The 20,790-nt window shown below is 37.2% G+C and overlaps 2 protein-coding genes and 2 pseudogenes across 2 annotated transcripts; 2 read left to right on the top strand and 2 right to left on the bottom strand.

Annotated features, from left to right (window-relative positions):
• The first annotated feature begins 307 nt into the window (after positions 1-307).
• Positions 308-3,167, top strand: LOC120164882 (annotated as a pseudogene).
• A 794-nt stretch (positions 3,168-3,961) lies between these two features.
• LOC120164895 (probable 2-oxoglutarate-dependent dioxygenase ANS) lies at positions 3,962-5,784 on the top strand. Its single transcript, XM_039174529.1, has 4 exons — positions 3,962-4,016; positions 4,437-4,961; positions 5,026-5,347; positions 5,446-5,784. The coding sequence occupies exons 2-4, from the start codon at positions 4,459-4,461 to the stop codon at positions 5,698-5,700; spliced, it is 1,080 nt and encodes a 359-aa protein (XP_039030460.1). The 5' UTR covers positions 3,962-4,016; positions 4,437-4,458; the 3' UTR covers positions 5,701-5,784.
• A 3,466-nt stretch (positions 5,785-9,250) lies between these two features.
• Positions 9,251-11,442, bottom strand: LOC120164881 (annotated as a pseudogene).
• Positions 11,443-17,242: 5,800 nt separating this feature from the next.
• On the bottom strand, positions 17,243-18,745 carry LOC120164874 (UDP-glycosyltransferase 79B2-like). The gene has a single exon (XM_039174516.1). The coding sequence runs from the start codon at positions 18,712-18,714 to the stop codon at positions 17,341-17,343; it is 1,374 nt and encodes a 457-aa protein (XP_039030447.1). The 5' UTR covers positions 18,715-18,745; the 3' UTR covers positions 17,243-17,340.
• Between the last annotated feature and the right edge of the window lie 2,045 nt (positions 18,746-20,790).

Genomic DNA, 20,790 nt, shown 5'->3' with positions numbered 1-20,790 from the left:
GGGAAGATTTAACTCTACCTCAAAGTTCAATATGACGACACCTAATATGTTTTTTCAGTTCTAATCAGATATTTAAGTCTACTTAGTCTACTTTAAAGAACTCATTAAACAACTTTAATGATAAAAAAATGTGTTCTTTTTTGAGGTTAAACAACTGTATCGAGATGTGTGTGTAAATTTATTTTCAAAAATTATATATATATATATTATCTTGTAATATCATGTATTTAAAAATCACTTTTTATCAGTGGGTCAATCGAGTAATACAGCACTTACTATAAAATCTTCCTCGTTCAACAGGCCTTAGCCATTTCCTACAATGGCATACCTTACTAGGATTCCTGCCGGTCGAATCTTTGGCTTATGCAACCGTTCAATTTCCTCTCCAATCAAAAACCCATTCTTCAATTCTACTCTATCATATGTTCCTTCACCCAAATTTACCATAGCATCCCAGTTCTCCTCATCTCCTTCACCTTCTTCTTCTTCGTCTGCTGCAACGAATACCCAATTATTTTGCACCAGTACTCGTTGGAGGCCCATGTGTTTGTACTACACTCAAGGCAAGTGTACCCAGGTTTGCCGGCTAGCTTTTGCTACACCCACCTCTTATTACAATTACTAAGAAAAAGCTAGTCTTTATTGATTTTCATGCCTCTGTTTTCACAGTTTATCTGTTGTTCACCACCTGTTTGAGTTAAGCTCAAGTGCTAGATACTATTTTTATGTGGGTGTATTTTGTTAACCATGTGTTTGCCTGTATGGGTTCACATTTTGAGCAAATTTGGCTTTTGATTAACAACTAGATGACTTTAGTTTTCTATACAATGATTATTCTTAGGCAGCACATTGTTTGAGTTGCATTAAGGTTTAAGTTATGGTTGCAATATATATGAAAAAAATAAATAAACATGTATTGTAAGTTCTTATACCTAATTTAGTTGCTTTTTTATTTTCAAGTTCAGATGGATGATCCTTCCCATCTGGAGAAATTTAACCATGATTGTTCGAGAGATCTTCAAGTTAATGCCACTGATGAAATTTTCTATGTGGCTAAAACTTGACTTAATTGCAGAGTCTGGCACGATACGGCTCAGCCATTTACGGACGTCATTCAGCAGTTTGAAGCTTGGCTGAGTCAACATAACCTATGGGAAAAGGACAAGGGTGGCTGCCTTACTCGTTCAGCATTTGTAACCTGGTGAGTCTTGAACTCTTCAAGAGTTTATATTTATTCGTTTTCGTCTGCCGATGAATGTTCGTTTCTTTGATGTTAGTGGAAATTGGGATTTGAAGACAAAGGTCCCTCAGCAATGCCAAGTTTCCGGGATCGAGCTCCCTCCGTATTTTAAGGAATGGATCAATCTAAAGGATGTATAACTAAACTTTTATGGCCGTGAGGTAATTGCGAGCTTTTAATAAACTAAGCCATTCTTTTCATCTTTCTTGCAATTCATGCATCGTCAAGCTTCGAATCGATAATACATGGCCAATACTTGTTTCCTGAAATGATGACTTTTATGTTTGAGCTGAATCTTCTATTCTCAATAAAATCCTGTCTGAAGCCTGTTTCCGCACATTTCTGGATGTAAAGCCATATATTTTTTTCTCATAATCATAAGCATGTTTGTATTTAATTAGGGTAAACTATGCCAGTAATTCCCTTTGTTTTCGGTTTGACAGACTTTGGTCATCGGCTTTTTAATTAAGTGCGCTTGATCCCGTACGTTATCGGTCCGTTCTGTTTAAGGCCCTCGGCCGTTAACCCATTAACAGAAATCTCTTCCTTCTCCTCCTTCTCTTTCTGCTTCTCCCTTACGTTATCGGTCCGCTCCTTGTCCCTTATGTTATTGGTCCGTTTGATTTAAGTCTCTCGGCCCGTCTTCTTCTTCTCCTTGTCCCTTTTGTTGTTGGTCCGTTCCTTATCCCCTATTTTATTGGTCCGTTCCTTGCCCCCTTATGTTATTGGTCCGTTCCTTGTCCCTTAAGTTATCGGTCTGTTCCTTTTCCCTTATGTTATCGGTCTGCTCCTTGTCCCTTATGTTATCGGACTGTCCGGTTTAAGTCCCTTGGCCTGTCTTCTTCTCCTTGTCCCTTACGTTATTGGTCTGCTCCTTGTCCCTTATGTTTTGGGTCCGTTTGGTTTAAGTCCCTTGGCCCTCCTCCTCCTCCATCTTCTTCTTCGTCTCGGTGATGTTTAAGTTGGCCATTGGAACTGTTAGAAGAAGAGGCAAAGATGCATGTTACATGATATGATCCAAAGGATCAGAGACTTAAACCGAAAACAATGGAAGGCCAGAAGTTCTTTTTGGCTTGGACTTTATGGGTCTGCGTATGAACATTTTTTATGATCATTCTTCTTACTATCTCGATGCATGCTCCACAATCACTAGGTTTACAAGAGTTCCATGAGAGCTATTCGACATACTAATAACTCTTCTTTTCCAACAAGAAGCTATTAAGTGACTGAGTGTTCTACTAAATTTTATTTTTATCAGATTGTATAAACTCCTTGGCTTGCCTTCTATCGAACTTAGAACTTAGTTCCTGACCAAAGTTAGCCAAACCGAAAACAAAAGAGACTATCGGCATGGTTTACCCATTTAATTATCATAACCAATCTTGCATTGTTGGTCCTTCCTGTCAATCTATGATTTACTCTGATGCTTTTTTTTTCTCTAAAGTACCCATATCTGATGACATCCAACACGAGTACGAGAGTATGATCCCTCAAATATCTGCATTCAACACTTATTTTGAGTCTCGGTAACATGGATGACAGGCCAGAGGAATGATGTCGATGATGAAGCAGCTCGAAATCCGGTCTTTGGGATGTCACCATCTGGGCATCGACGACTCGAAAAACAGAGCAAGGGTACTGCAACGCATGCTTGCTGATGGCGCGCTTATGCAAATTACTGCAAAGAGGAATCCTGGATCTCAAAAGGTCGAATTTCTCTATGAAAATCGTATCGAACATCCACCAAGGAGGAGATAAGCTTAAGCTAAATCTAAACCTTGCTCTTTGAACATTTGATTCTATGTTTTAATCCAGTTGATGCTGTTGGTTAAATTATTCTTCCCTGGACAAGCTTTGAGTAAGCCATGAGGTGGATTTTGAATCACTTTATTCACATGCAAGTTTCAGACGTGGTAAACAGATCCGAATTTGAAGATGAAGATTAAACAGCATTGATTCAGATTATTCAAGTTGACGCTTTTTTCTTCTACTAATTTGTTGATTTCCTGTTAGATATACAAAAATCACTTGACCGTTCATGTATTCGTGTTATATGCCCGTGTCATGATTGAGCTGAGTCGAGTTTAAATTTTGTTCAAGCATGAGACAATTGATCCTTTGTTGGATAATTATAGGTTCCTTAGGTTATTGGTAAATCTCGAATATGTGAATATAATAAATTGAGGTGAGAGAATCGTCTGTACCAAATTTGAACTAATTTGTCAATAAATTGGAGATAGGAAATGCTATATGGATTAATCTTTAATTTGAAAAATATTTTAATAAAAGCAAAATAAATTAGACATAATAAAAAAATTAAGAAATTATGAAGGAAAACTTCTATATGGCACACTAAAAGACTAAGTAAATTAATTCATACAATACGAATCATCTTGCCTTAGTGGTTAAAGGAAACGTTGTTGTTCCTAGAGGATAGCAGGATGATTGAGCGTTCATTGTCAAATGGTTGAAAGTATTTAGAACATATACTACTTTGTAATCAACTTATCTTAATACAAAAAATAATTAATACAACAAAAATATTATTAATTATTAGTTGGATTGTTAAAAAATTACAACTGAGCCCGAAACAGGCCAAAGCCCAATCCACAATTGAATATGTATATATACACGGACAAATTACCCCCTCGAAGGGGGGAAAAATACACAGAAATTATGTTCGTTAGTTCTTACCTGTTGATTCTTGGAGATTGATGATTTTTGGAGACTTTGTCTGTCATCACCATTCTTTGTTCGAAGTTCAAGTTTTTGTTGCTGCAGGTCAGTCAATTTTCTTTTTTGAATATGTTTTCTCAGTGATAAAGAACTCGTAGTAGTTGATATAATTTAATCCAAGCTTGTCTGATTCTGCTGTCACCTTTGAAATCCTCAAATTTTCTGAGAATAAGATATGGGTTGTTTTTGCTAAATTCAATTATAGTTATGTACCTCAGTTGCTTTGATATGCACAGTTCGCGAGCTCGAATGAAATTCAATAAAAACAATGAATTTCAAGGCAGAATCGTCTATGTTTTTACATTTCATTTGCAAGCATGCTGAAAATATGATATTAGTTTTTAACTATTAATCTGGTTTTGTGAAGTTGTGTTTATGCAATTATGGTTAACCTAACTCGGTTTCCATAATACTTAGGGATTTGCATGATTATCCGATCTTGATTCTGTATTGGCTTCAAAGTTACTTGACTGATTGGGGAAATGGAATTGAAGGGTGAATCTAAAATGGAAGATGCAGTGAGGGTCCAAACTCTTTCGCAAATGGGCATTTCAGAGGTTCCATCACAATACATTCAACCCCTCGAGTATCGGCCTAAACCCGAAACTAACAATATAACTGGTTTTAGCTGCAAAAATGTTCCTGTCATTGATCTATCCTGTGAAAAGGAGTTTGTCCTGGCTGCCATTCGAGCCGCTTGTGGAGAATGGGGAGCTTTTCATGTTATCAACCATGGGGTACCCACCAAACTGATGGATGATTTGAGGAGAGTCTGTCTCTCTTTCTTCAATGATGTGCCGATGGAGGAAAAACTTAAATATGCTTCCCGGCCTAATTCTGTTGCATCGGAGGGATATGGTAGCCGTATGCTAGTGAGCTCTGAAAATGAAACTGTTTTGGATTGGAGGGACTATTTTGATCACCATACGTTGCCTCTTTCACGCCGCAATTCTTCCTCTTGGCCCCATTTTCCTCCCGAATACAGGTACGTTGTTTTATCTTGATTAATGCTCTTAAAGGTGTTATTAACTTGATTTATTTTCATGCAGGGCATTGATGGCTGGTTATAGCGATGAGCTGAAAGCATTGGCTCAGAGACTGTTGGCATTGATGTCCAAGAGTTTAGGACTCGAGGCATCCTGCATGGAAAATATGATTGGAGATTTCTATCAGAACATAACAGCTAGTTATTACCCTCCTTGTCCGCGGCCGGATTTGACGTTGGGCCTGCAATCGCATTCTGATATAGGTGCCATCACACTTCTAATACAGGACGATGTTGGTGGCCTGCAAGTGCTCAAGGATGGAGAGTGGCTCCTTGTCGATCCCCTGCCAAATGCCATCCTCGTTCTTGTGGCCGATCAAACTGAGGTGTTACTCATCTTTTTTTTAATATTCCATCAACGCATCATAAATGAATGTCGAGAACCGTAACCGTTTGATGCATTGGGAACTTGCCTTACCTGCAGATTATAACTAATGGGAAATACAAAACCTGTGTTCACCGAGCCGCAACAAATGCAAACAGAGCCCGTCTCTCGATCGCCACATTTCATGACCCAGCCAAGACGGTCCGAATATCCCCTGCCTCTGATCTCTTGAGTCAAGATTCCCCACCTCGGTATTCTCCAGTTGTTTACGGAGACTACTTGTCATCATGGTACTCAAACGGCCCTGAAGGAAAACGAAATCTCGACACGCTCCTCCTCGACATTTCAAAGTAAACCAGAAATGCTTGTACTCTCTGCAACATAAACCCTGAAATAAGGTCATGCTCTTTCATTTCAACAACTCAAATAGTTAAGCTATTGCATTGCTTTGTTTATGCATTTTAAACAGCTCAAATATGTTGTATCACTCAATATATGACAGCTTCTCTCTTGATTACTCTAAAATTTACCCCTTCATCCCTAATAATAATTTGTTACCATTCATCTTTCCCTGAATTTACCACAAAGACTAAAATTATATCAAGTGTCGAATAATAATACTTTAAATGTTTGATTTTACTCGAATGTACTAATAGATGAGATAGACGGAATGAACAACTATGACAATGATATATGATAAGGACATTACGAAATTGAGTGAGAAGAGTATCACGTCCTAGGGGTGGATGACATTAATTCATCTAGGAAAAGTGAGAAAAGATCCTTAAATTTAAAGGCGGTGACATTTCACGTTTTATTAGACATATCTTTTAGTAATTACATGTGAAGATATATTAAAATGATAACATTAATCAAGAAATATATCCCATCTTAAAACAAGACGAGGCCTTTATTTGATACACAAAAGTTCCACATTTGATTCAAGTTCAGCACCATGAAGAACCATAAATTTCACTGAATTTTCCACATCTTCTTTTACAAATCTCCAGGATCCAAAACTTTGAGGTTATCCTATTTAATCTTCTCTTAAATGCCAGCTACATTTGAACAACACATAATCATTTCACAACCATCATAAAACCAATAGTACTATCGTTTATCATGTTTCTAGTGTTGTCTTGCTAAACACAGCAGCATCCACACATCAAAAGTTCTCGACTTTAAGAATTCCACCTCAACAATTGCTGAAAGAACCAAGTTTTGATCATAACTCCAAACACAAATGGTTGAGAAATTAAAAAAAACCCAGAAAAAGATTAGAGAAGAAAATAAAAAGTGGGGGTAAAACGGCAGTGACATTTACTCAATTTCATAGTAATAAATTACAGTTGCGGTGTCACGGATGTAGTTGTGGTATCGCGGTCACAGACGCTGCAAACGTTGTGTAACGCGTAACGATTATTGTGGGCGTGATTTATTTCTAAAAAATCACACTATTTCTAAAACATTATATTTATACATTTCACATTCATTTTCTAATATTAACTATTGTTTAATGGTTTATTCTTATAGTCAATCTTCAATTATTATATAGAGATGCGTCATAAGTTAAATGTTTGTTAATATTTAACATCATTTTTTTGTTAAGTTAAAATATTTGATTATTTTATCTATATAATTTTATATTTTAGGCAATTTGGATATTCGTTGTTGTATTGTTGCGGTGTAATTTTTTATCCATTGCGATATTATGTAAGGATTTTAAACTATAAAAATCGTGATGTGATTTCGTTTATCGTATTGCGTTAATATTACATCACCTCATATATTTTTTTTAATATTAAAAATAATTTTTGAAAATAAGAAATTAATTAAAATGAAAAATTAAACCTTTTTAGTTTATAAGGGTGGATCCGGCTAATTTCAGGCAGATGGAGCAGCAAGTGACCGGAGTCAGATTCGGCGACGGACAGCTGCCTTGAGTCCAGTCCTTGAGCTGGAGCCTCCGAGACCCGGCAACCAGTTACCGAACGTTGCTGGACCGGGATTTTTACCGACTCTGGATACATCGGCGGTCTTGTTGGATCATCAGCAACCATTTTATGGAGCAGTTGTCGGGTCTAGCTTAGATTGTGAAATTTTCCGGAGCTTTCCCACTCTAGATTCCCGGAAAGTTTAATTTTTGTTTTCTAATTTTTTTTGTATAAATACAATTTATTTATTAAAAACTAAATAATGTCATTCTTATTAATTTCATTTTATTTTCATTTTAATTAATCTCTTATTTTCAAAAAAATATTTATAATTTAACGATCAAATTTAACGGTCTATCACATTTTGATCAATTTTAAGTAACGAAATAAAATATTAATATTAAATTAAAACAAAATAAATATTATACACTAAATTAATAAAAACAAAAATATATTAGATATTTTTGTATATTAAGCCAAATATTTTCCTGATCAAGACGACACGAAAACTGGGTCTCGCCTTTTCAAAGAGGTCGGCAGCAGTCTTTGTTTTGAAAATCGGACCGGATCGGACCGGTCGATTCAATCGGGAACTATTGTTTAGTCCGGTTCAATCTAAATCGGTTGAACCACTATTAATGAACCGGCTAGAACCGCTGAACCGTTTGAACCAGACCGGCTGAAAACCGGAAAAAATTGAGAAAAACTGAGATTTTTGTTTTGTTTTGTTTTTAAAAAATTAAACCAAACAATGTCGTTTGTTAAACGAGCCAAGTCGAACTAGAGTATTGCTGAACTCGACTCGAACTTGAAAACTTTAAAAGTAAACTCAACTCAACTCAATCTCACAAGCTAAAAATTATCAAGTTCAACTCAAACTCGAAATATAATATTGAAACTTGAACTCAAAAAGGCTTAAACTTAAAAAAAATTAGAAGCTCGATTGAAGCCTAAAATTCGAGCTTGATTGAAGTGAAAGAATACTTATATAATTATAGTTATATAATTTTGTTATGATTTTTTTAACCTTAAATTTATTTTTTAATTATAGTTATATAATTATATTTATTATTTAATGTGTTTTACCTTAAATGAGATGACTATCCAGCTCAGTTGGTAGAGCACAAGGTTCTTAACCTTGAGGTCGTGGGATCGAGTCTTACGGAGGGCATTTCATAATTCGGAGGTCTTCTACGGAAGTTGCTCTCAACTTGGTGTTGGAGCAACCTACGATCTTACCTCCCCCTTATCCCATTACATATGGGAACAAGGGACAACCATTTTTACCTTAAATATTATGTTGTAGTTAACTTGAATCATTTTGTTTCACTTGATTTTATGGTTTTTAACTTATATATGTTATGACTTGTGATATAAAAAATTATTTTTTATTAAATATTTTTTGATATTTTTATTTAATTTTTTAAATAATTATGACGTCGTCTGTTATTTCGACCGATCAAACCGATTCGATCGATTAAACTAATAAACTAATAACATGACCGGTTCGCTAACCGATCCGGTTATGAAAAGCATGACAACAGCTTTGAAGACGATTAAACCAACACTTTTCATACTATCACTAATGTGCGGATGCCTTACGATATGGTACCCATTAGTGACGTCATCAAACAGATGGATAGTCTAACACCGCTAATCCGTTGCTGACGTGTTGTCTTTAGCCCGGGCAGCAGAGGTAGCAATTATAGCACGTGCTATTAGGAAAAATGAAAGAATAAATTGTGTCCGTATGTCTTGTATAAAGTTTAAATTTTACTATAATTTAATTAATCCTATTTTGTTTAACTTTTTTGAATTTAAAAATTTTAATTTTATTCCTATAATATACGACAATTCAGCGGAGGATATTAAAGCACATATCAAGTTATTAATACTACATTTTTGTCACACGTAAAACGAGTTTAACATGTAAAACTTCATTATGACTTTAGTCCAATAGCAGCCATAGATTATTGCCAAGGAATCGGGTGAACAAACAATGATAACACTCTGTCCTTCGAGTCACCATCTTCAATAGCATGGCCATCGCCATTTTGGTACATCAACTGCGACACTCTCGCAAGGTCCATAGCGATTTCGATAAACGTCCGAGAGAAGGGAGATTTAGCCATCTGTTCTTCGTTTATCTTTTTCCATGCAGCCTCGATCAGCTTCTTTACGTGCTCACGAGCTTCCTCTTCGGGTGCTTCGTTTTCGTGCATGTAACATTGGATTGATTTCGGAACATCACCTCTTTGTTGCTCGTACTAATGTTAAAAAAGAAAAGAAAACCAATCAGTAAATGGAAATCTCAAGTTTACAAACTATGTATATTGATTACTATGCATGTTGCTAACCGATGATGTCCCGAGATCATCGGCTAATCGAACAATTATCGACGACTGATAAATTATATTGTGGTAGTATTCCTCAATGTGCTGCAATCCCTCCTCTGTTATATGATCAGTTACCAAATAGGCATGGCCTAACATCACGGAACCGATATCGACAACCAAGCGTTGTCGATGTACTCCTGTAAGGTTGGTTTGTATCCGATGTAATACCACTTTGCCTCCAACAAGTATGCTTTACAAAGATTCGTCCACTGAACACATTTAAAGTGTTTAAACTCTTAGCTTCATAGGTAAAAAAGAAATGGAATACAAGTTCAGAGATCGATTCGATACCACTTTCTTGAGGAAGGGGAGGACATCGATTCCTTGTTCCTTAAGAGTGTCGAAAGCCATTTCGTTTACGGAGTTGTAAAGGGCATGGTAGCATATCTTCATATAGGCTGGAAGCTTCTGTATAGCATTTATATCCCATCTGAAAATGGCAACTTTAAACATTAATAACAGAGATCAGCTGCAAAATACATCAGATGGTGGTAGTCTGCATGGTAGAGCTGCAAACCTCTCGATGGCATCGGTGAAGAGCTCCAACTCGTCTAAGGTTCCGTAAACATCATAAACATCGTCTATGACGGTTATTAGCGCGTTCACCTTGGTTTGATCTCGTCGGCTCTTTCCGGACTGAGGACTAATTATCATTCCCACAAAAGTTCTCCATCAGCCTGTCTCTAGCAAAGTCCAGCCATTCGCAAAGACCGAGATTCTTCCACCACCTGATTAGAAGTCGAAAATCAGAATCAAATATGATGTAGATTTCGAACCGGTCTGGCTATTAAGCATATACTTACGCTGAAGCGTGTCTTAGATCGTCCTGGTGAATGGCTTGGACCATGTTGAAATCCAATATGGCAAGTTCTAAAACGATGTGATTTTTGTCCTTGTTCTTCTCGTAGGCACCTATGAACCATCTGGCTTCCAACCTCGGCATCCTCCAATGTAGAGGAAGCTCCAAGGCATGGTCGACGAGCATCGAAAGATATTGATCGTTGTTCTGCTTCCGACATTCTTTTAGAAGCTCCGCTGCCGAATCCCTAGCATTCTCCAGCATTGTTTCGCCTTCTACTAATAGGTATGAACCCTCATAGAGGCTGAGCAGTCCCTTGCAGTCCAAGGAAAACCTTGCTTTTAAGTTCCCAACCTCATCCATGAAGCTAGAGAAAACATCTATACATGAAAACATGTATATAATCAGTAACGAAAACGTTTGCAAGTCAAGAAATCCGACATCGAATCGAATTTTGTTTACCTTGATTCACCTTAAACCCATGTTGCCTTAGCAGTCGAAAACCGAGTGCTGTAGCATGTAAACTCTGTTTCTCCCCTTGAACACTGCTGCAATATTCACTTACGTTCTTCAAAGTAGTGCTTATTTCATCTTCAAAGTGACGGGACAAGCCGAGTCTTCGTAAAGTATCGATAAGCTCAAGCTTCTCCAAAGGATCATCCACCATTTCACAGAGCATCTTACTCACTTCTCCCCGTAGTTCACTAGCACGTTCCTTGTACGATTCGCCACGTAGAAAATCGCTCCGAAGAGACTGGACATAATCATGACCCCAAATCGGAGGATGGTAACCAGCCGACCGTCTAACGACGCCGACATCACCGAAAACTTCGGTCGTAGCTTTACATTGCAAGGCTGAAGACAAGTTTAACCTGTGGAAACGATTCTGGAAATTCAAGAATCGTTTCCACTGGGTGTGTCCGGGGAAAGTGCAGACGGAGACTGAATTAAACAAGGAAAAAGCCATGTTCGAAGCCTTGGCCTATTGGTAAAGATATTTTAATTGGGATGGTGAAGGTAATGGACACATGCATGCATATCTATATATACACACAAGTGCAATCCAATTAATATTAAAATATTCATCAAATTGGAAATATATATTATTATAATATTTTGCATATTTAGAATGTTAAACTTATTGTTACAGTATAGCTCTTTACATCAACGAACTTTATGTGAATGCGCTGTGTCATCTTTCAAAGTAGTTGACGCACTGTGCGTAGTAGAACCACGTGTGAAAAATAATAAAAGGGACTGTCAAGTCATATTTGGCTCATCTAGTATTGGCATGAGACTCGAACCCGACCTGATTGGATCGGATTTTTTTAAAAAATTGGATTCGTTTGGGTTCGGTCAGGTTTTTTTAAAAGGTGGTGTTCGAGTAGTGTTGGACTCGGGGAAAAAATAATTTTACCTTATATATTTAGGAATAATTACAATAATATCCTTCTATATATTATTTTTTTCAATTAAATCACTATTTTTATTGAATAAAAATAATATTTTTTTATTATTTTGGGTTGGGTCAAGTCAGGTTCGGATTTTATTTCAAAAAGTTGAAAGTTCGGGTCGGGTATATATTATACGGGTTGGGTTTGATTTCGGTGGAGCAATTATTGTTCTCGGGTCGGGTCGGGTGGAAAAAACCCCGCCCCAACCCGACCTATGTCCATCCTAGGCTCATCTGCGGTTAATAAAATCAAACCCAAGAAGTCTATTATGAAAGGGATGAAACGGAAAAGTGAACGAAAGCCTAAGAAGAGCAGTAGATTCAAGGGGAGAAAGATAAGTGTTGAAGGGTCGAGTGCGTTGGAGTTTATTAGCGTAAATGCTAATCAAGGTGAAGTACATGGTTTGGAGATCTCATGCTACCATATTGTTCTATTTAGCGAAGCAGAGGCATCCGTAGCAGTCAGGGAGGCATTGGGAGTGGAATTTTCTGCGTCGAGGAGGGAGGTGCTGGATAGACTGGAAGAGATCGAGTCTACTGTTAAGCTTTGAGTTAGAGAGGTTAGTGTTACTATTTTTATTTGTGTGTTTATTCTTCTATGGTTATGTTTTTTTCTGTGATGACGTGAGATGTAAGAAGCATGGGGAAAAAAGGAGAATTTGAGAGCTATATGTTAGGTTATTGGATCAAACAAAACAAATGCTATCTTGTTACAGGAAACAAAAGTTTATGAGATTCTTGTATGCGTATAAAGAAGGTTAAAAGGCAAGCGATTTGGGAAGCTGGTGCCTGCTCCTGCTGAAGGTGCTTCGGGAAGCCTTATCTCGATTTGGGATCAAAATTTGTTCCTTGTGAGTAGCAAGATTTTCCAGAGGAGAATTGTGGCTTTAAAAGGAGTGTTAGTGCATTGTAATATGAAGATATGTTTAATTAATGCGTATGGTCCGATTGTTCAGGGTGATAGATTGAAGTTCTTTTATCAACTCAATGACGTAATAGAAAATTTGGGTATTCCTATTATAGTCGGTTTAGATTTTAATACTGTCACAGTGGAAATGGAAAAAATTGGAGTGCTTTCTTACCTAGTGGTAATTCAGCTAATTCCCACATCTGATTTGACATAAGCGAGTCCATCTCATCTTTCATGGAAGACTCCCACTTAACTGAATCCTCCACCTGCATTGCTTCATCATAGCACTCTGGTTCACCATTGTCAGTCAGCAACAAGTAGTACAACGAAGGCGAATAACACTGGGTTGATTTAGGAATTCTGGAGAAGCGTCTTAGTTCTAGTGTGCCTGGTTCTTCTTGAACTGCTTCAGGATTGATCTGAACATCATTTCCAGAAATCTCATCGAACTCAGCAAATTCCTTTGTTTCAGCTTCGGTATTGGAGCTACTTGATTCTACAGTTGACTTGTCTTTGTACATTACATTCTCATTGAAAATGACATCTCTGTTTCTGATGATCTTTCGATTTTTGTAGTCCCAAAACCGGTAACCGAACTCATCACCACCATAACCAACAAAGATACATTTGTTGGACTTGGCGTCAAGTTTACTTCTTTCAACAGAATTTATGTGTACATAAAAAATACAACCAAACACTCTTAAGTGTGAAAGGTTTATTTCTTTCTTGCTCCAAACTTCCTCTAGTATTCCGCCATCCAAAGGAAAGAGGCCTACGGTTGATCAGGTAAGATGCATTGTTGATAGCTTCAGCCCATAGTATTTTGGGCAAGCCGGCATGTATCCTCATACTTCTGGCACGTTCATTCAGAGTTCTATTCATGCGATCTACTATACCATTCACTGCGGTGTCATGAGAACTGTTGTCTCCATCTTGATCCCATTATTTGAGCAGAAATATCTTAATCTACTTTTTCTGTACTCTCCTCCATTGTCAGACCTCAACCGCTTGACTTTCAAACCAGTTTTATTTTCCACCATGACCTTTCATTTTCTGAAGGTATCAAAGACTTCTAATTTCTTCTTCAAAAAATAAACCCACACATTTCTTGTAGAATCATCGATGAAGGTGACATAATATAGTGAGCCTGCAAGAGATGGAACTGGAGATGGTCCCCATACATCAGTATGAACCAACTCTAACTTTTCTGCCTTGGGTGTATTGTAAATCTTTGCAAAACTGACTTTCTTTTGTTTGCCAAAGATGCAATCCTCGCATAGCCCGACATCTATATTCGTTAGATCCGGTAGCTTCCTTTTTTTATAAAAGTGTCTTCATCCCTTTCTCGCTCATATGGCCAAGTCTTTGGTGCCATAGGTTTGATTTTTCATTTGCATCTGCTACTGCAATGATATTCTCTAAATTTGAGGTTACATAGAGAATACCAGTTTTCTTATCACGAGCAATGACGAGTACTCATTTGGTAATTTTTCATTCACAGCCTGAAAAGGTTGTACTATAACCTTCTCCATCAAGCTGTCCTACAAGAATCAAATTTCTTTTTAGGCCAGGAATATGTCTCACTCCTTTCAGCGTCCAGGTGGTCTGGTTTGACAAATTTAGTCGGATGTCTCATTTTCCGACGATCTTCAAGGTTTCATCATCAGCTAGATGAACCTTCCCAAAATCACCACTGACATAGTTCTCCATGATTTCTCGGCATGGGGTGGAGTGGAAAGATGCCCCTGAATCCAAGATCCATGATTCAATCGGACTGTTGACGCTTAGAATCATGACATCACCTGTCTCCTCTATTACGTTGGCAGATTCCTGTGCGTCGGTATTTTTCTTCGGTGCTCGACAATCTATTTTAAAGTGACCATTCTTGCCGCATTTATAACAGGTAAAATCTTTCTTTCCCGTTCTTGATTTTCCCCTTCTGGATTTGGATATGCCACGATTTGAATTTCTTTCTGAAGTTCTCCCTCTGGACTCCGTGTGCAAGGCTGAGGAGGTTGATGCTTCACCCGATTCTCTCCGTCGAATTTCTTCGCTCAGTACCAGATCCCGAACATCGTCGAATTTCAATTTACTATTTCCCGACGAGCTGCTAACTGCTGTAACAGTAGCATTCCAACTGTCTGGTAGAAATAAGAGAATTAAAGCTTGAACTTCATCATCGAATTCAATTTCCACGGAACTCAATTGGGTTGTAATTGTGTTGAGTTCATTTAGGTGTTGAGCCACTGATGCCCCTTCCGCCATTCGCAAATTGAATAATCGCCCCATCAAATGAACTTTGTTTGAGGCTGATGGCTTCTCATATATACTGGAGAGAGCCGCCATAAGACCCATCGTGGTCTTTTCCTTTGCTATGTTGAAAGCAACATTGCGGGATAACGTCAGTCGGATAACTCCGAGGGCTTGTCTGTCGAGAAGAGCCCAGTCTTCATTCTTCATGCCCTCTGGTTACTTTCCTGAGAGAGGTTGATATAAATTTTTCTGGTACAGAAAATCTTCAATCTGCATCTTCCAAAAGCCAAAGTCCGCACCATCGAACTTCTCAATTTTCACATTCCCTTCGTCTGCAGCCCTCGCTCCCACTTGAATATGGCTTCTTTGGATCGTTTCTGACAATTTCTGCGAACCGCCGTATATTAGAACACCTCCGTCGACAAACTCGTATCACCGACAAATTTTACTATTCACGAAATTCACTATTCACGTAAATAGTAATAAATAGTAACCTCTCAAAAAATTGACAAAATTCACAACCAAAAGCTCTGATTACCAGTTGTTGGAAAATAAACCGAGTACGAGTAATTTCTCTATAACCAGATTAATGAGAATGTGAAATAAAAGCGGAAAAATAATACCCGAAATTGATAACGAAATTCAGCCAATTATGCCTACGTCTCCGGACTGCTGCAAATCTTTTACTAAAGAGAAAATTTACAGGTATTTACAAAATACTCACTACTCACAAGAAAACTCTTTAGTATTGAGAGAAAAAAATGATTTGAGATGATTTTGAAGATAAATAAATTAAGGTATTTATAGTTAAAATTTAAGGATTAATTTTATAATTAATCTTATTTCTATTTTAATTAAAAAATAAGGACCCATAAAACCCAAGCCGGCGGTGCCCCTTTTATTTAGCCGCAATAATTGACTTTACACCTCGCAGGGAGAGTGGTGCGCTATCTGAGACATCTCTGAGACACCGTAATCTCCCTCACTTCAGAGTTCTCCCACCTGATCTAAGTACTGTTTTTCATTTCTGCAATGTTATCTCTGATCATTTTCCGTTTGTTTTCTTTTCTGAACAAGGAGAAAGGATCTCATATATGGCTGACACATTTTTTGGGGGTTATTTCAGTTTATATATATATATATATATATATATATATGCTGATATCTTTTATTTGACTTGCTGCAGGGGTTGCTGTACTCGAGTTCCCAGAATTTTATGAAGAACTTGAGAATCTTATAGATCATCACAAAGATATGCTCTTGGATATAGAGGACATGTCTTACGAGGTATGATGAAGCCCATTAGTCATTGTCTCTATGGCTTTATTTTTACTGACCACAGGAGTTGCTCGCGCTGGGAGAGCGGATTGGCAATGTTAACACTGGTTTATCAGATGAAACCGTTAGACGTAAATTGAAAACAAGATCGTATTCGACATTTGCAACAAATATTAACCTGGAAGAAGTCGCATTTGTTGACCAGGAACCTGAATTTTGTACAATTTGCCAGGTAATTAGGAGATCTTACAGCTTAGTTCACACCATTCATTGTTGATCAGCTTGAAGCGCACATCTATTTCTTCGTTCTAGTTTGCAGCACTGTTTTTTCATCATGGCATCGCCATTCACTCCAAGCATATGTTATTTACTTTCTTGTAATTTTGCAGGAGGATTATAAGAAGCAAGAGAAAATCGGCACCCTTGATTGTGGACACGAGTATCATGCGAGTTGCTTTGGAAAATGGCTGCTCGTGAAGAACGTATGCCCCATATGCAAATCAGAGGCATTGGCCACATAGTCCAAGGATGTATAAAGCATTGCGGTGACATTATCCAACAAAAAGTAACGAACTACATAAGATGTTTGATGGTCTTTTCGCCATAAATCAATATTTGTAGAGTATTTTGTACATGAACTTGCGGATGTCTACCAGACAATCATTTATTTGTTGGTTCTGTAATTATCAACAATTGTACAGACTTCCATTATGCAGTCTCTCATGCGATGATATTAACTTTTAGCTATAATTATTCATTACTCTTTTTTTTCTTACCATATATATATTGCCAGTTTAAGTTATATAAATTAAGTAGGAATGAGATTCTAAATCAATATTGAATCTAGAATAAGTTCCGAACATGCAAGAACACCTCGACACAGAACTAGGAATCTACAATAAAGAACATGACACCATAAACTGATCTGCTACACCGAGCTTGGATTCTACACTGGATTTTGCAACTCAAGACTATTTTTTGACAAGATCCTGCAGAGCTTGAATGAAATTGTTGATATATTCTTCTTGAAGATGTCTGCTGGAAAGGGTGTGCTTCAGCTTGTCACGGTTTGCCTTCAGCATCTTTGCTGTTTCATTCTTCTTGTCCATCACCAACTTGATGGCTTCACTCAATGATTCCTTTGGGATCTGCGTGTTTTTACCTCTCTCAACTTCAACCCCAATCTTGAGTTCATTCACCATCAACCTTGTAATCAGGATGTGATCAAAAATTTGAGGAATCAACACGATCTGACAGTCACTAAGCAAAAACTCCCACATCGATCCATATCCACAGTGGTTTACGAAACACCCAATGTTAGGGTGGTGCAATAGCAGCTCTTGTGGAACCCAACCACCATAAACCAACCCTCTCCCTTTAACCCTCTCTTGGAGCCCCTCAGGCAGTGCTTCTTCAACAGTCGAGCATCCTTTGGGTGGCTTTAAAGCTACTAAAAATGGGAGTCTACATAACTCGAACCCAAGGACCAACTCTTGGAACTCATCTTTCTGCAACTGGGTCTCGCTTCCGAACGAGCAAAACACAACGGACCCTGGTTCGAATTGGCTTAGCCAACTAACCCATTTCTCATCAAGCTGTTGGGTCTTTGTTTCAGGCAAGCAAGGCCCCGATAGCAAAACAAGCTTACCAGATCGTTGAGCAAAGTAGTCAAGAAATGGTCCCTCGATTTCACGGTAAGTCCTGAAGGCAACGACATCACTTCCTATCATACTCTTGTGCATCCGTTCTTCAAATGACAATCCACTCCCGAAATCCTCAGCGAGAAACAACAATGCATGAGCCTCTTCAGCTTTGAATCTCACAGAGGAAGAAGGGTAACCGGGAGGCAATTCTATCGCCTCTTCTACCGTCGTTTCCCTCGTTAGTTTCTTATGTTTTAACACCATTCCCGCCGACATCGAGGCGGCCACTACATAGAATACGGGGCTGATCCCGAGTTGGCGAGCCAAGTCAGGGATCCAAAACCATGTATCATAAAAAACAATATCAGGTTTTAGAACCTTGAAGATGGATTCAACTCGATCTCTGGTTTGGTCAACTGCAAAAGCAAGGTACTTTTGCTGGTTCATAGGAACAACAGCTGTGGTTTCAGCACCAGGAGGGAGACCATCGACTTGAGGAAGAAGGAGAGGGAAGAACTGGATGAGGTTTGGGAACTGGCTCAAGTTTTCAAGCTTTGGTTGAACTCCTTTAGGCAAAAGGAAGGATATTTTATGGCCTTTCTGAGCCAACTTATTTGAGAGATGAAGGAAGGGGATGAAGTGACCATAGGCAACCCATGGAAACATGGCAATGTGAAGCTTTGAGCAGTCGGATTTCCTCATTTTTTCTCCTTCAAATTTATGTTGAACAAGGTGAACCCAGACTGAAGCCGTTAAATACGAAGGCCTACCTAGTTTGTAACGCCTACAATACACAGTTTCACAACAAAGGCAATATACATTCAGCTTGTTTCTTGATACAGCCAAGTTCTGCATCAATGAGATTGATTTGTCAACATCAGACATTTTAATCGGTAAAATATCAGTTTTGTCCTCATTTTCTTTCACAAGTTATTTTATTTTAGGATAATCATTTTTTCTAGGCAAAAATGATTTTATTAAGAATTAAAACAAATAAACCTCCTACCTAAGTTACATGTCTCGTTAAAAACCTACTTAACCGTTAATCTATTAACGGAACGATGACATAACATCTTCATTCCATGACAGCGATAACATGACTCCCTCACCAAAATAACGTCGTTTTGACACGACCGTTTTAATGCTCAAGAAATTCAAAATGACTTCGTTTTTGTTAATGAAAAAAATGATTTCAATGAGATTTAAACCGTAAACTTTAAAAACTAAAGTTAAACACTCAACCACCAAACTAACTTAAGAACTTATTATAGTCTTAACAAAACTAATCTAAATGTTAAATAGCAATTTGAATTTTTTAATTTTTGTAAACACAAATAGGCATCTCCTTCCTTTCTTCTTCAACAAAACCTTAAAAATCTTGAGAGTATGGAATTGAAAATCTTTAAGGAAGGTTGGATGTTGAGCTTGGAAGCCAAATCAACAATCTTGAGCTTGACATTTCGTTAAACTAATGGTATTTAATTATCTTCCCATGTTCTTCTCTCACCTTTTTATTAAAAAAAAAGTCTCAGTCTTTAAATCATTAGTTAATCCCTCATTCTCTCTTTTTTTGGATCCATCATCTTCCTCCCAATCGGGTTATTTATTTTCTCTGTAAAGCTTTCATTTTTTTTTTGAAAATGGCGTTGGAATAAATCGAGAAAGTTTGAGTTTTTGTTGTTGATGTAAGGAGAAAGAAGAATGGAGAAGATGATGATGGGAGGAAGGTCTTTAGAAGAGACTCCAACTTATACAGTTTCCTTTGTGATTACAAAATTAGTTGTCTTTTGCTTTGCAAAGCTTCCATTTAAAAAAAAATGGCGTTGAACGCTCCATTTATAGATTTGAAAGGTGAGTATCGTACTAACTCTGGTTTTAGATTTGGAAGGAAATTTTTAATTCGATACTCAACACATTTGATAAGAAAGATTTTGTTAAATAAAAAGTTATTAAGTTAGTTTAGTGGTTGGATGTTTAGCCTTTTGTTTTTAAAGGTATATTATGTTCGAACCTCATTGAAATCATTTTTTCATCCACAAAACAACATGATTTTGAGTTTTTTGAGCACCAAAACGACGTCATTTTGGTGAGAAAATCACATCATCGTCGTTACGAAACGAAGATGTCATGTCATCGTCTCGTTAATTAATTAACGACGGGGTGACATAATTACAGTTATACATAAATGACAGTGTTAAAATTGACAAAATTAAAATGTTAATTGCATAAACGAATCCAAATTTAAAGATAAATAGTATTTAAAATAGTTTACCCTTTATTTCATGTAAAGTTGTAATGGTAAAAATACATCATAATTCATCGTTTCCTTTTCACAGTTTACCCAAACACGATTTATTAAAATTATTTTTCCATTCCTCTTTTAATTTTAACCATCCAAATAAAATAAATAAGTAATCATTTTCTTTCCATACCTTCCCCTCTTTTACTTTCCTTTCTTTCTTTTTTTCACTAACTTCAATTTAAACATAAAATAAGATTTTCTTTAATCAAACATTACAATCTTGCATTTCTACTAAACAAGTTAATCAAGATAATACAACTTTTCCAAAATAATATAACATTCCAGTAATCTTATTTTCAACGACAATCTTACATTCAGTGAAGTATATTAGTCCCTATTTCATCATATAGTTATGATGTTGTATTGATCAATATAGAGTTTTGATGCTATGCTTTGTTACTTTAGAATGCATAGTTTGATCACCTAATATCTGATCAAGTCTATTCGTTGACAAGTTTTAGGGCTGTTCATGGACG

The sequence above is a fragment of the Hibiscus syriacus genome, unplaced genomic scaffold (assembly GCF_006381635.1).
Source record: "Hibiscus syriacus cultivar Baekdansim isolate YM2019G1 unplaced genomic scaffold, ASM638163v2 tig00111550_pilon, whole genome shotgun sequence".
NCBI classification, from domain to species: domain Eukaryota; kingdom Viridiplantae; phylum Streptophyta; class Magnoliopsida; order Malvales; family Malvaceae; genus Hibiscus; species Hibiscus syriacus.
This window is presented reverse-complemented; position numbering and strand designations above follow the sequence as displayed.

What these genes read in the sequence shown, in the direction of transcription:
- LOC120164895 (XM_039174529.1), top strand. Translation starts at nt 4,459, where the DNA reads ATGGAATTGAAGGGTGAATCTAAAATGGAAGATGCAGTGAGGGTCCAA. An exon ending in CATTTTCCTCCCGAATACAG is followed by an intron (nt 4,962 to 5,025) that starts GTACGTTGTTTT and finishes ATTTTCATGCAG; the next exon opens with GGCATTGATGGCTGGTTATA. An exon ending in TTGTGGCCGATCAAACTGAG is followed by an intron (nt 5,348 to 5,445) that starts GTGTTACTCATC and finishes CCTTACCTGCAG; the next exon opens with ATTATAACTAATGGGAAATA.
- LOC120164874 (XM_039174516.1), bottom strand. Translation starts at nt 18,714, where the DNA reads ATGAGGAAATCCGACTGCTCAAAGCTTCACATTGCCATGTTTCCATGG.